Here is a 14,466-nt window from a genome sequence, read left to right as displayed (position 1 = left end):
AATACAAAAATTAGCTGGGTGTGGTGGCAGGCACCTGTAATCCCAGCTACTCAGGAGGCTGAGGCAGGAGAATCCCTTGAACCCAGGAGGTGGAGGTTGCAGTGAGCTGAGATTACGTGATTGCACTCCAACCTGGGCAACAAGAGTGAAACTCCGTCTCAAAAAAAAAAAAAGAAAAGAAAAGAAAAGAAAAAGAAAAAAAGAAATTGAAAAGGACACAAAAAAATGGAAAGATATTCCAGGATCATGGATTGGAAGAATTAACATTGTTAAAATGTCCATAGTACCCAAAGCAACCTACAGATTCAATGTAATCCTTATCAAAATACCAATGACATTCTTCACAGAAAAAAAAAAAAAACCCTAAAATTTACATGGAACCACAAAAGACCCAGAATAGCCAAAGCTATCTTAAGCAAAAAGAACAAACCTGGAGGAATCACATTACCTAACTTCAAATTATACTACAGACCTATAGTAACCAAAACAGCATGGTACTGGCATAAAAACAGACACATACACCAATGGAACAGAATAGAGAAGCCAAAACAAATCCACACATCTACAGTGAATTCAAACCTACACTGGGGAACAGTCTCTTCAATAATGGTGCTGGGAAAACTAGGTATCTATATGCAAAAAAATGAAACTAGACCCCTATCTCTTGCCATATACAAAAATCAGAACAAAAGGTATTAAAGACTTAAATATTTCTAAGACCTCAAACTATGAAACTAATACAATAAAACATTGGGGAAACTCCCCAGGACAGTGGTCTGGGCAAAAATTTGTTGAGTAATACCACACAAGCCCAGGCAATCAAAGCAGAAAAGGACAAATGGGATCCCCTCAGGTTAAAAAGCACAGCAAAGGAAATAATTAACAAAGTGAAGAGACAACCCACAGAATGGGAGTAATTATTTGCCAACTACCCATCTGACAAGGGATTAATAACCAGAATATATAAGGAGCTCAAAAAACTCTGTCGGAAAAAATTTAATAATCTGATTAAAAGTTGGGCAAAAGGTTTGAACATACATTTCTCAAAAGAAAACATTCAAATGGCAAACAGGCATATGAAAAGGTGCTCACCGTCATTGATCATCAGTGAAATATAAATCAAAACTACAATGAGATATCATTTCACCCCAGTTAAAATGGCTTCCCCCCTCCCCCCATAAGACAGAGTCCTGCTCTGTCACCCAGGCTGGAGTGCAGTGGCATGAGCTCGGTTCACTGCACCTCCACCTCCCGGGTTCAAGCAATTCTCCTGCCTCAGCCTCCCGAGTAGCTGGGATTACAGGCACCTGCCACCACACCCAGCTAATTTTTGAATTTTTAGTAGAGATGGGGTTTTACCATGTTGGCCAGGCTGGTCTCGAATTCATGACTTTGTGATCCACTCACCTCAGCCTCCCAAAGTGCTGGAATTACAGGTGTGAGCCACCACGCCCGGCCTAAATGGCTTTTATCTAAAAGTCAGGCAATAACAAATGCTGGTGAGGATATGGAGAAAAGGGACCCCTCATAAACCTTCGTGGGGATGTAAATTAGTACAACCACTATGGAGAACAGTTTGGAGATTCCTGAAAAAACTAAAAATAGAGCTACCACATGATCCAGCAATAGCACTGCTAGGTATATACTCAAAAGTAAAGAAATCAGGATATCAGTACTTCTACATAATGGAGTACTATTCAGCCATAAAAACGAATGAAATCCTGTCACTTGCAACAACATGGGTAGAATTGGAGGTCATTATGTTCAGTGATATAGGCCAGGCACAGAAAACAAACTTTGCATATTCTCACTTATTTGTGGGAGCTAAAAATTAAAACAATTGAACTCACGGAGATACAGAGTAGAAGGATAGTTACCAGACGCTGAGAAGGGTAGTGGGGGAAATGAGAGGCAAGTGGGAATGGATGGTTAATGGGTACAAAAAATTGAAAGAATAAATAAGATCTAGTATTTGATAGCACAACCGGGTGACCATAGTCAATAATTTAATTATACATTTAAAAATAACAAAGAGTATAACTGGATTGTTTGTAACACAAAGGATAAATGCTTGAGGTAATGGATATCTCATTTACCGTGATGTGATTATTACACCTTATATGCCTGTATCAAAATATGTAATGTACCTCATAAATAGATACACCTACCATGTACCTACAAAAATTAAAAAGAGTATTTCTTATTCTAGTTCAAAGACTTTTTCAACAAATAGACTATATAACAGTTTTGAAATTCATAAAGGTAACTATGCAGCGGAATCTCTATATATCCATGATGAAAACAAAGACAAGAATTAACAGGAAATGCTATGTAAATATACTTGAATATTGAATACTGAACGGTAACTTGCTAGCAATAAAAATATTGCAGACCCTGTCTCCTCCTCCCCCACCCCAAGCCAATAAAGTTGCTTGAAAACATCATCTCAAATTTCACAAAAAACTTACGTGATTATTTGAAGATGAATATAGGGAAAATACTACACATTAGCGTATAACTCTTACCTCCCCATTCCTCCAACTAGGGTAGAGTCAGAAGAGCTCTGCAGCACTGGAAATGTCTGCATAAAAATACACTTGCCTCTGGCTGGCATGGTGGCTCACACATGTAATCCCAGCACTTTGGGAGGCCCAGGAGGGTGGATCACCTCAGGTCAGGAGTTCAAGACCAGCCTCGCCAACATGGTGAAACCCCATTTCTACTAAAAATACAAAAAATTAGCCAGGCGTGGTAGCGGGCACCTGTAATCTCAGCTACTCTGGAGGCTGAGGCAGGAGAATTGCTTAATATTTCATGTTTAAATTTTCTCTATTTTATGCAACGTTTCTTTACTTTTTAAAAAATATTTTATTATAGAAAATTTCATACATACGGAAAAGTTCAGAAATATCAATCAAAACTACAATGAGATACAGAAAATAATATAAGGAGCCTCCTTATACCTATCAACAAACTTTAACAATTTTTTTCTTTTTTTTTTTTTTTGAGATTCCCTCTGTCACCCAGGCTGGAGTGCAATGGCACGATCTTGGCTCACTGCAACCTCCGCCTCCCGGGTTCAAGCTATTCTCCTGCCTCAGCCTCTTGAGTAGCTGGGATTACAGGCATGTGCCACCACGCCCAGTTGATTTTTGTATTTTTAGGTTGAGACGGGGTTTCACCATGTTGGTCAGGCTGATCTCAAACTCCTGACCTCGTGATCCACCCGCCTCGGCCTCCCAAAGTGCTGGGACTACAAACTTCAATAATTATTAACTCATAGCCAATCTGATTTCATTTATATTTTTACATACATTGTTCATATTAACTTAATGGGCAAATATATTAGTACAACAGTATATACTTAATATTTGTATCTTTTAAATGTTTTATATTCTTGTGTGTTTTGTTATACCCTTTTTTAAAATGAATTCTGGACACAAAAAATAAAATACTGGTATTCATACTGGCATTTTGATATTACACTAAACACTCAAATTCTGATATTGTCATTTTGCTTTGTGCTTCACTAGCAGGTGGGGCCTAAGCACTAAAACGCTTGCTTTATGCCTACATAACTCAGTCCTCTGTAGAACAATGTCTTGATTACCTCTATATTACAACTTTATACCAAAATCTTTATTCCTTAACTACAACCACCATATATCCACATTGCCTTAAAAACAGGTTAAACAGAAACATTTTTTTCTGAAAACTTTTCTTTCAAAGCAGTATTTACAGTATTATCCAGCAGAAGAACCTGTACTTTATAACTTACAAATTTTACCATTACAAAATTCATACAGTATCATAAGGCCAAAAAAGGAACTAAAAACGTAATGCATTTTAGAGTAATCAGTGGCACTGTGTCCTCTTCTAAGCATATATATACCCACCATTTCTGTCCTTTAGTAGTTTATTGATGATGTTACTAAGGTCAGCAATTTCAGAGGCGGCAGGGATTGAGAAGGGAACATCATCTACAGCATATCTATAAAAAGGAAATGATATGTCAAGATCAAGTCTACAGATATTTGAACAAATATGCTTTTACGAATTCAACATACATTTATTGGGTAAATAAATTCTAGACATTTTGCTACATGTTGTAAACAAAAATGAATTAAAACATGATCTCTGTTCTAAGAAGAGGCTGAAGTCTGGTAATCAAATAGAATGAAGTCATATAAGAACAATGTCATTAGGTGACATGTATAAAGAGAAAAAAGACATCACAGGTCATTTTAACCATAGAAAAGGAGGGCAGGGGAGCAGAGCCTGAAAGGATGTACAAAAAAGATAACTGTTAAGCTACATTTAGAAAAGTGATTAGCCAGGCATGGTGTCATGTGCCTGTAGTCCCAGCTACTTGGGAGGCTGAAGTGGGAGGACTGCCTGAGCCCAGGAGGTGGAGGTTGTAGTGAGCTGAGATCATACCACTGCACTGCACTCCAGCCTGGGTGACACGGCAAGACCCTGTCTCAAAAGAGAAGTGAGTTTTTGCCAGGTGAGGGAAGGGTAGGCTGGAAGAAGCAGTGTGCAGGAAAGCAGGGAGAACATCAAAACAATAGCTAGGAGTTGTTAAACTGCCCAACCAGCCATTTCCAGAAAGTCTGATTTTGCTCTAAAGTGACCAAAGGCTAAAGAGATACACATGGAATGCTTTAAATATCATGTGAAATCATTTTCACTTTTTTTTTTTGCGGGCAATGAAGAACTATCATAGCAGTGCAAATTAGAAATATCATCAGATTTTATTTAGTTAGATGTTTCTGGCTGCACAGTGGACACTGAAACAGAGGAACACATGACAGGAGGCAGATTAGGAGACTCTTATAAGAGAGACTGTGAGAAAATATTAGCAAATCATGTGTCTGATAAGGAACTTGTATCTAAACTATATTAAGCACACTTACAACTCAATAATAAAAAGACAACACAATTTTTTAAATAGCCAAATAGGGACATGAAAACGCTCATGACTAGTCATCTGGGAAATGCCAATCAAACACAATGAAATGTAATTTCACATCCACTAGGGTGCTATAATTAAAAAGACAGCTAATAACTAGTGTCAGTGAAAATAGGGAGCAACTGGAACCCTGATTATTGCTGGCAGTAATGTAAAATGGTGCAGTTGGTTTGGAAAACAGTCTGGCAGTTCCTCAAAAAGTCAAACATGCAATTACATCTGACCCAAAAACTCCACTTCTAAGTATATATGCAAGATAAATGAAAACATACATCCACATGAAAACTTGTACATGAGTGTTCACATAACAACTATTCATAATAGATAAAAGGTATAAACAACCTAAATGCCCATCAGCTGATGAATGGAAAAACATGGTATATCCATTTAATGGCCTATTATTTGGCCATAAAAAGGAATGAAGTGCTAATATATACTATGACATAATTAAACTATTTTTTAAAAATCATAGTAAGTGAAAGAAGCCAGTCACAAAAGATCACATTATATGATTCCATTTATACAAAATGTCCAGAAGAGATAAAGTTACAGAGCTAGAAAGCAGATCAGTGGTTGCCTAGGGCTGGGGGTATTATTTAATAAACAGCTCAAGGATGATGAAAAATGTTCTAAAATTGATGGTTGCACAACTCTGCAAATATGGTGCTGATGATCCTCAAACCACACTTTAAGCAATAAGGCTATAGCTATACATTTATGTATATAATTCACATATATGTATATTCTTGTATGTGTGACAATTATATTAGCCCCCCACCACACCATTTTACTGACCAAAATATTAAGCAAAAAGAAAAAGCAAGAATTTTATTTATTTATTTATTTATTTGAGACAGAGTCTCACTATGTTCGCCAGGCTGGAGTACAGTTGAACTGATCCTGGCTCACTGCAACCTCTGCCTCTCAGGCTCAAGCGATCCTCCCACCTCAGCCTCTCAAGTAGCTGGGACCACAGGTGGGCACCACCATGCCTGGCTAAGTTTTTATATTTTTGGTAGAGACGGGGTTTCACCATGTTGCTCAGGCTGGTCTCAAACTCCTGATTCACCGTGTTGCTCAGGCTGGTCTCAAACTTCTGAGATAAGCAATTTGCCTTCCTCGGCCTCCCAAACTGCTGGGATTACAGACATGAGCTACAGCACCCTGCAAAGAATTTTAATTTCTACGTTTTTTAACCTTTTGGAGGGCCTAAATTCAAACACACATATGACATGTATCCATTCATTTCAGGGGTTAAAACACTGTGGCCTATTATCTCTTACAACTTCATGTCAATCAACAATTATCTCAAGGCTGGACGCAGTGGGTCATGCCTGTAATTCCAGGAGTTTGGGAGACCGAGGTGGGCGGATCACTTGAGGCCAGGAGTTCGAGACCAGCATGGCCACCAATGCAAATTCCTGGCTCTACTAAAAATACAAAAATTAGCCAGGCTTGGTGGTATATGCCTGTAATTCCAGCTACTCGGGAGGATGAGGTGGGAAGACTTGAGCCCGGGAGACGGAGGTTGCAGTGAGCCAAGATCCCTCCATTGCAGTCCAGCCTGGGCAACAGAGTGAGACTCTGTCTCCAAAAAACCAAAACAAACAAACAAACAAAAGCCCCAAATATTTCAAAAAATGTTATTTTAAGAAAAAAAAAAAAACGTTCTTTCAATTAAAATACACAGTGGTTATGTTAATGCATCACCACATTCCTAGAGAAGTATTAAGGCTCTGTATATAAGTACATATACTCAAGTGCATTGATGATACGATTTACGTATACTTTCAGCAACAATACAAGAGGAGAGAAGATTATTTACTAGCTCTCCTCATAAAGCTACAAACAAAACCACAGGTATAACTCAGGTGGGAGTTTCCTAGTTTATGGCTAGCTTTAGCTTATTAACACAACAAATATGTATTATCATTTTCACTGAAAAATGTGACATTTTTTGTTGACTCAGCCAATCCAAGAAGCTTAATATATAGTCCCTGCCCTCAAGAGACTTCCAATATAGTTGGAAGAGACCAGTCAAACACAAAGAAAACTAACAATGCAATATATAACACAAGGCAGCATATAATTAGTTTTCGAATGAATGCTAACAGACCTTGAGACCACTGGTTAGAATGTTTATATACCTATATAGATATATAAAAATGGTAAATATGTTTACGTTTATATATTAATGCGACTTATATATAAATACATGATAAAGTATACAATGTATTTATAGTATATACATGTATATATAAAAATAAATCAGTAACTAAATCGACTTCATACTTATCAAAAACCAACTCTACCATAACCCCATGGTCAGAGCTCCACTTTCTAACCTGGTTTAGAAAGCATCTTCTATCACCTACTTCAAAAAAAAAAAGACATGTTTTCAAAAACTGTGAACCACCACTAGCAGACACCCTATAGCGACAAGGCCCACTGTTCATTTTAAATTACACATATAAAATGTTTCATTGAGAAAGCAAACCTGAAGCCCTTCAGTCTCCTCCACACTCACAATTCAAATTATATAGAACCTGCGAAGCCGGTTAGAAAGGAGGTAATCTCAGAAAAAAGGGTGGGGATGACAGCAGAAACAACCAGGGATCCGCAAGGTCATACCAAAGGGGTGGTCGGAAAGGAACTGGGGAAGGGAGCGAAGGGTGGAACGCTTACTTACTTCTTGTTATCAGTGTAGAAGCGTGTTTGGAGCTGAGCCATGGCGAGTACACACACGACTTGCCCACGGAAACGTCGGTTAGCAGACCCACAACAGGGAGCTCCTGTCTTGCACGACTACAAAGAGGCAGCTCAAAATTAGACTGCACAGGTAAGCGAGGAGCTGCAGTCTAAGCCTGGACTCTGCTTTCTCTCCTCCAGTCTCCTCCGCAGAAAGCACGAGGCTGTCCTTCTACAGACGGCCAGACCACAAACATCGACTACCTACTCCTAGATTTAGGAGTCATCGATTAGAAAAGCATACTCTTAAAGGTAGCATGTCCCTTTAATCATTGTTAGAATTCTTCCCATACATGTGGGCCTGTTATCGATTAGGAAAAAGATCTCACTCAAATCCGCTTTATTAATAAAAATTTTTTTTTCAAGAGGCTGTCCTGAGCCTGGGTAGTTCAAACACAGCTCCTAGTTACTACAAGTCTCAGAAAGCATCGCTTCTCAAACGCTGTGACCACTGGGAATTGTAGTCTTTTACTGCCACGCTGCCCTCAGACTATCTTATTTGCATTAAATCCTCCAGATTCCAGCCAGATATCAAATTTCCTCTGTCTTCAGCTTTTCTTGACTAACGCCTTGCCAGTTTTTTTTTTTTTTTTTTTCTCATACATATTGCCAACCAGATCTCACTCTGCAGAGATTTTTCCTAAGTCTCGCCTCTAACTGAGGGTTTTAGAGAGAGGAGAGAGGCGGAAATACGAAAAAAGAACCAATGGGAGAGGAAACGGTCGACGGTGGCCGACAGTGGTCTTACTCTCGTGGGACTGCGCTGCGCGTTCCCGGTGGGGTGCGCCTGCGCATTATGCTGGTCTCCATGGCGGGGCCTCGGAGCCAAGACGAGGTTGAGTAGACTCGTTTTGAATTTTCTCCCCTCTGCTCCGGCGGACTTCCCATCTCGCCTTGTGGGGCTATTGGCGGCGGCAGGACTGGGGGAGTCAGAGGTTTGGCAGCGCTGTCTGCGCAGACCTACCAGACGCTACCTCCCAACCCCCCCCCTTTCTTCCTCCTGCCTCCTCCTCCTCCCGTCACCTCCTGACCCGCCGAAGCTCCCAGCAACTGCCGGCCCCCGCCCCCAGCCGTAGCCGGTCACTGGCCGCGCCCTCCGCGCCAAGCCGGATAGCCTTTTCGGGGTCCGACATGGCAGGGCTTCTGACCCCTGGCCTGGGACGGGGCTCGCAGGCCGCAGAGGGACAGGCTGGAGAAGGAGGAGGTTAGCTGTCTTGAGGAGGGTTGCTGAGCCCAAGGACGCGCCATCGCCGCGGAGAAGGAGCGGGACCCCTTGGGGGGAGCGCCCAATGTGTGGTCCCTCACGCCTACCCGCACCTTGCTTTTTAGGGTTCTGTTTCTCTTTCTGAGCCCTTTTATACCTTATGTTTAGAAGGAGAAAATCATCCTCCCACACCTTCTCCCCGACTTTTTGCCTTTTTTGTCCTGAAGTTACCCAAAGGCCTATGTCTTGTTCTCAATATTCCCAAGAATTACCCTAATATAGTTGTGTTTGTGAGGGAGGATGGATGGAGATAACTATCCTGATCCCAATGTCACTTTTTAAGGCATTCGCTTCAAGAGACAAGCAGTTTAGAATCAGGCAGAACTGGATTGCAAAATTTGTGGGCAGAGCGGTATGTGTGCAGGTGAAGACAACTAAAGCTTTCCTTTTTTACGTTGTTTAAAGATGTCCTACTGTAAGGTAGACGCCTCGTGTTTAAATAAACTCCTAATATTTAAATAGAGAATGAGAAGAGATTTAAACAATTGGAAGAAAACAATAATTTTTATTAGAGAGCAATGACAATAAAAGTAGGACTCTTTTCAGTTTACTCACCTTTGTCGGTCGGAATGCGGGCCCTGGAACCAGAATTCCTGTGTTCAAATCCTGCCTCTGCTACTTGATTAACCTTTCTGTGCCACACTTTTATCAACTGTAAGAATTAACTGCGGCATCGGAAGCACTCAGTATATGTTAAATTATTATCATAATAGTTACCAATTCCAGTTTAACTAGAAGCTTTGCCAGCGTGAATGGGTAAGGGAGAATAGCCACATTGAGTGGAGGAATAAAATTAGAAAACCTCTGTGCTGAAGTCCAGGAGATCACTTTAGGCTTGGGCTTGCTAATGGAAGTGATGGTCGTTTAACTATGTGGTTATTGTAGTGGTGAGGATTTACACATTAAATGAGTCATGGGCACCTGAAGCTTGAAACGCTTTCTTAATGAAATCTTGCCATTGAATCTGTACTTATTGATAATATATCATTGGTTAAAATATATATAAAATGTAATTGATCAGCAGGTTAATTCATTTTTATCATTAATTTGAAATTTATCAAAATGAGAATATACAGTACCTGACAGAGTCAATATAGTTTGATCTTAATTTGAATTGAAAATTAAGATCAGGAAAATAAAGAACCTGAATATATGCTTAATTATGTAAGACTTTCAGTTTGCAAAACGGAAGTCCTGACTTGACTAAAATATATTTTTCATTTGACGGAGACCTTTAGATAAGGAAAGATTAGTTTTAGCATTCAATATAAGTAAATACCCAGCATTATGTTTTACAGTTTTTTCCAACAGTGATTTATGTGTCATGTTTGGTGTTGCCTCCAAGCAGTACCTGGGATAGCTGATGCTTTTACTTTGAGTCTTTTTCTTTACTTGGAACATTAATTGTAAGCTTTTGGTTAGTAATCATTTTTTATGAGATGTATTTACTATATGGTCTTCATGGAGACACATTGTTATCTGGAGAACCACAGTTTGGAAAATACATTTCTCTTAAATTTTCTTGTTTTATATCCATATAATGCCACAGTATGGTAGGATACAAAGACTCTGTAGGGCTCTGGAGTCCTAATTGTTTTTTGTGTTTTTCTTTTTTTCCAGTTTGGTTATGAATCCAAACCTAATGCACTCTATCTTAAGCAAGTTTCTTGACAGTTCCAGTTTTCTTGTCTACAAACAGAGACAAAAAAGATCTACCTCAGAGTCATTGTAAGGATTAAATAAATTTGTAAAGCTCTCAAAGAGCAGCCTAATTCCAGCACGTTGGGAGGCTGAGGCAGGCGGATCAGCTGAGGTCAGGAGTTCAAGACCAGCCTGGCCAACATGGTGAAACCCCATCTCTACTAAAAATACAAAAATTAGCCAGGCGTGGTGGCGGCTGCCTATAATCCGAGCTACTCGGGAGACTGAGGCAGAAGAATCGCTTGTACCCGGGAGGTGGAGTTTGCGGTGAGCGAAGATAGCGCCATTTTACTCCAGCCTGGGCGAAAAGAGCAAAACTCGATTTCAAAAAAAAAAAAAAAAAACAACTCTCAAAGAGCAAAGAGGTAAAAAGAAGTTTGTTTGTGCAAAGTAAAAAATGGGTAGAAATGGATTACAGGGAAACTTATAGGGAGAAAAAACCATAAATAAAACTGGCATTGTGAACACCAGCCTTAGATTTTTTTTCCCTGAAAATTAAAAAGTGCTTTTTTTTTTTTTTTTTGGGATGGAGGGATTTTTTTTGTTGTAGTTTTTTGGTATTTTTCAGTCTCCCTCTGTCGCCAGGCTGGAGTGCAGTGGCGCCATCTCGGCTCACTACAACCTCGGTCTCCCGAGTTGAAGTGATTCTCCTGCCTCAGCTTCCCGAGTAGCTGAGACTACAGGTGCCTGCCACCACGCCTGGCTAATTTTTTGTATTTTAGTGGAAACAGGGTTTCACCATGTTGGCCAGGATGGTCTCGATCCCCTGACCTCGTGATCTTCCCACCTCAGCCTCCCAAAGTGCTGGGATTACAGGCGTGAGCCACTGCACTGGCTGAGATGGAGTCTTGCTCTGTTGCCCAGGCTGAAGTGCAGTGGCATGATCTCATCTCACTGCAACCTCTGCCTCTGGGTTCAAGTGATCCATGCTTCAGCCTCCTCAATAGCTGGGGTAACAGGCTCCTGCCACCACTCCTAGCTGATTTTTGTATTTTTTGTTGTTGTTGTTTTCTTTTTGAGATGGAGTCTGGCTCTGTTGCCAGGCTGGAATGCAGTGGTGCAATCTTGGCTCACTGCAACCTCTGACTCTCTGGTTCAAGCGATTCTCCTGCCTCAACCTTCCAAGTAGCTGGGATTACAGGCACACGCAACCACGCCCAGCTAATTTTTAGTATTTTTAGTAGACACAGGGTTTCATAATGTGGCTAGGATGGTCTCGATCTCCTGACCTTCTGATCCATCTGATCAGCCTCCCAAAGTGCTAGGATTACAGGCATGAGCCACCACACCTGGCCTGTTTTTGGGTTTTTTTTTTTAAGTAGAGACAGGATTTCACTATGTTTGCCAGGCTGGCCTCCCAACTCCTGACCTCAAGATCCACCCACCTTAGCCTCCCAAAGTGCTGGGATTGCAGTCATAAGCCACTGCATCCAGCAGAAAATTTAAAAATTAATGTAGGTTGTTTATATATATTGGCATACATTTAAAATTTCGACGTGTAGCATAACTTTATAAACTGATCCTTTAAAAATAAATTATCCTATTAAAATATTTGTGAATTAGTCTTGATTTCATTTTTGTCACCAATTCATAGTAATTTTGTACATACTATAAAAGGAATGTCATTTACCTACCTCTAAAAGATGAGGTAAATTTTATTTTCTAAAGTACTTTTGAGCAATATTTATTTATTGATTGATTGATTTTTGAAACAGAGTCTCGCTCTGTCGCCAGGCTGGAGTGTAGTGGTGCGATCTTGGCTCCCTGTAACCTGCGCCTCCCAGGTTCAAGCAATTTTCCTGCCTCAACCTCCGTAGTATCTAGGACTACAGGCACGCACCACCACACCTAGCTAATTTTTTTTTGTATTTTTAGTAGAAATGGGGTTTCACCATGTTGACCAGGATGGTCTCCATCTCTTGACTTCGTGATCTGCCCACCTTGGCCTCCCAAAGTGCTGAGATTACGGATGTGAGCTACCGGCACCCAGCCAAGCAATATTTTTTAATGTAGTTAAGATCTGGCGCTGATAATGAATAGATTTAAAGATGTTTTACATCTTAGGGTCTTAACCAAGATATCTGGAATTAAACTCAACTTCAAGCTGCTTTCTCTTTAATTATCCTGTTTGGGGATTTATTCTCAGATTACTGGTTTTAACAACAATGTTTTAATACACAGAAGTCTATGAAGGATACTTAACAACATGATTGGATGCTAAGACCTTTTTTTTTTTTGTATATTACACATAAGAAATTACTTCCAAAATTTTGAACTGGTAGAATTGCTGTTGAATAAGATCACAACAGCAATGGCCCAAGTATGGTCCTTCAAAGAGATATGACAACAATCTGAATAATCTCTACCCCTCTGCCATACATTCACTGTATAAAAACAACAAAAAGCCTTTTCTTCCTGAAATAAAAACACTGAGCTACTAATTTTACAGATGCTTTCCAATCTTTACTTTTGGTATAAGATAAAATCCACTTTTTACATGTGATAACAAAACATTCTAGAAAACAATTTGCCAGCAAAATGTAATGCTTTAGTGTGTTTTCTGAAATCCAATCATTAACTTTAGGCTCCATATTTAATATTTTCTTTTTTGCTCTCTTTATCTAATTGTAATACTTCTTGCTTAAGAAATAAGCCAGTCAATTCTAGGGTTTGGGAGGTAGGGTATAGGGAGAAGAGCTTTTATTTTCAAGCTTCTTGTGGCTCCAAAAGATGCTGTAATAGTAAATATTTTCATTGATGAAAATGTAATTTGCTAGACATCTTTGTTTCAGTGATAGTTATAATATGTGAGAATTTAAATATTCCAAATCCCTCATTTTAGACAAGGAAACAGGCACAGATTGTCATCTGTCCCAAGATACATGCAGTTATCTGTAAAGTCAGTCCTTGTCTTTAGTTCTTTTCAACTGAGTCAATTGATGGTTCTACCACACCAGGCTGATAATGGTTATTTTAAAATAAAACCTTCATAACAAAATCTAATGCATTTCTTTATGTGTGGAAAAATAAAATATACATTAAATACCTTCTCATTACACAGAAAATGCTGCTTTCACATAAATGAAGCTACAGTTATCATGATTTAGTGCCCCCAAAGAAAGAACTTCGGTGGACAAGAAAGGACATTTCTGGGGGTAGTAGAATGCTTGAGGCCTGGAATTTAAACCTGACCCACTATCTGAAGGTAATGTTTTTTAACTAATTGAAAGTAACAACTTTATTTTTAAAAGTTAACTATTGTCTATTACATATTTAAAAAGTCAAATTACCCTTTGTATAAGATATTTTGTTCAATTTATGTTTATCAGTTGGAAAAAACCTTTTTTTTGAATTATACTTTAAGTTCTAGGGTACATGTGCACAACGTGCAGGTTTGTTACATATGTATACGTGTGCCATGTTGGTGTGCTGCACCCGTCAACTTGTCAGCACCCATCAACTCGTCATTTACATCAGGTATAACTCCCAATGCCACCCCTCCCCCCTCCCCACCAATAGGCCCTGGTGTATAATGTTCCCCTTCCTGTGTCCAAGTGATCTCATTGTTCAATTCCCACCTATGAGTGAGAACATGCGGTGTTTAGTTTTCTGTTCTTGCAATAGTTTGCTGAGAATGATGGTTTCCAGCTTCATCCATGTCCCTACAAAGGACATGAACTCATCCTTTTTTTATGGCTGCATAGTATTCCATGGTGTATATGTGCCACATTTTCTTAATCCAGTCTGTCACTGATGGACATTTGGGTTGATTCCAAGTCTT

General features: G+C 39.6%; 2 protein-coding genes across 2 annotated transcripts in view; one reads left to right on the top strand and one right to left on the bottom strand.

Annotated features, from left to right (window-relative positions):
• Positions 1–8,766, bottom strand: part of WDR12 (WD repeat domain 12) — a 33,599-nt gene extending 24,833 nt beyond the window's left edge. Inside the window, exons 1-2 of the mRNA XM_011974470.1 lie at positions 7,662–8,766; positions 3,897–3,991 (exon numbers count right to left, since the gene is read on the bottom strand). Of these exons, the coding sequence (XP_011829860.1) occupies positions 3,897–3,991; positions 7,662–7,702 (136 nt within the window). The 5' untranslated portion in view covers positions 7,703–8,766. The remainder of the gene's footprint in view (positions 1–3,896; positions 3,992–7,661) is intronic.
• Positions 8,509–14,466, top strand: part of CARF (calcium responsive transcription factor) — an 85,039-nt gene continuing 79,081 nt past the window's right edge. The window contains exons 1-3 of the mRNA XM_011974558.1: positions 8,509–8,568; positions 10,560–10,577; positions 13,747–13,890. The gene's annotated coding sequence lies outside the window, so the exon portion shown is untranslated. The remainder of the gene's footprint in view (positions 8,569–10,559; positions 10,578–13,746; positions 13,891–14,466) is intronic.

This window comes from Mandrillus leucophaeus, unplaced genomic scaffold (assembly GCF_000951045.1).
Source record: "Mandrillus leucophaeus isolate KB7577 unplaced genomic scaffold, Mleu.le_1.0 Scaffold146, whole genome shotgun sequence".
Taxonomy (NCBI): domain Eukaryota; kingdom Metazoa; phylum Chordata; class Mammalia; order Primates; family Cercopithecidae; genus Mandrillus; species Mandrillus leucophaeus.
The sequence above is the reverse complement of the archived record's forward strand: the minus strand, read 5'-3'. Positions and strand labels throughout refer to the sequence as shown.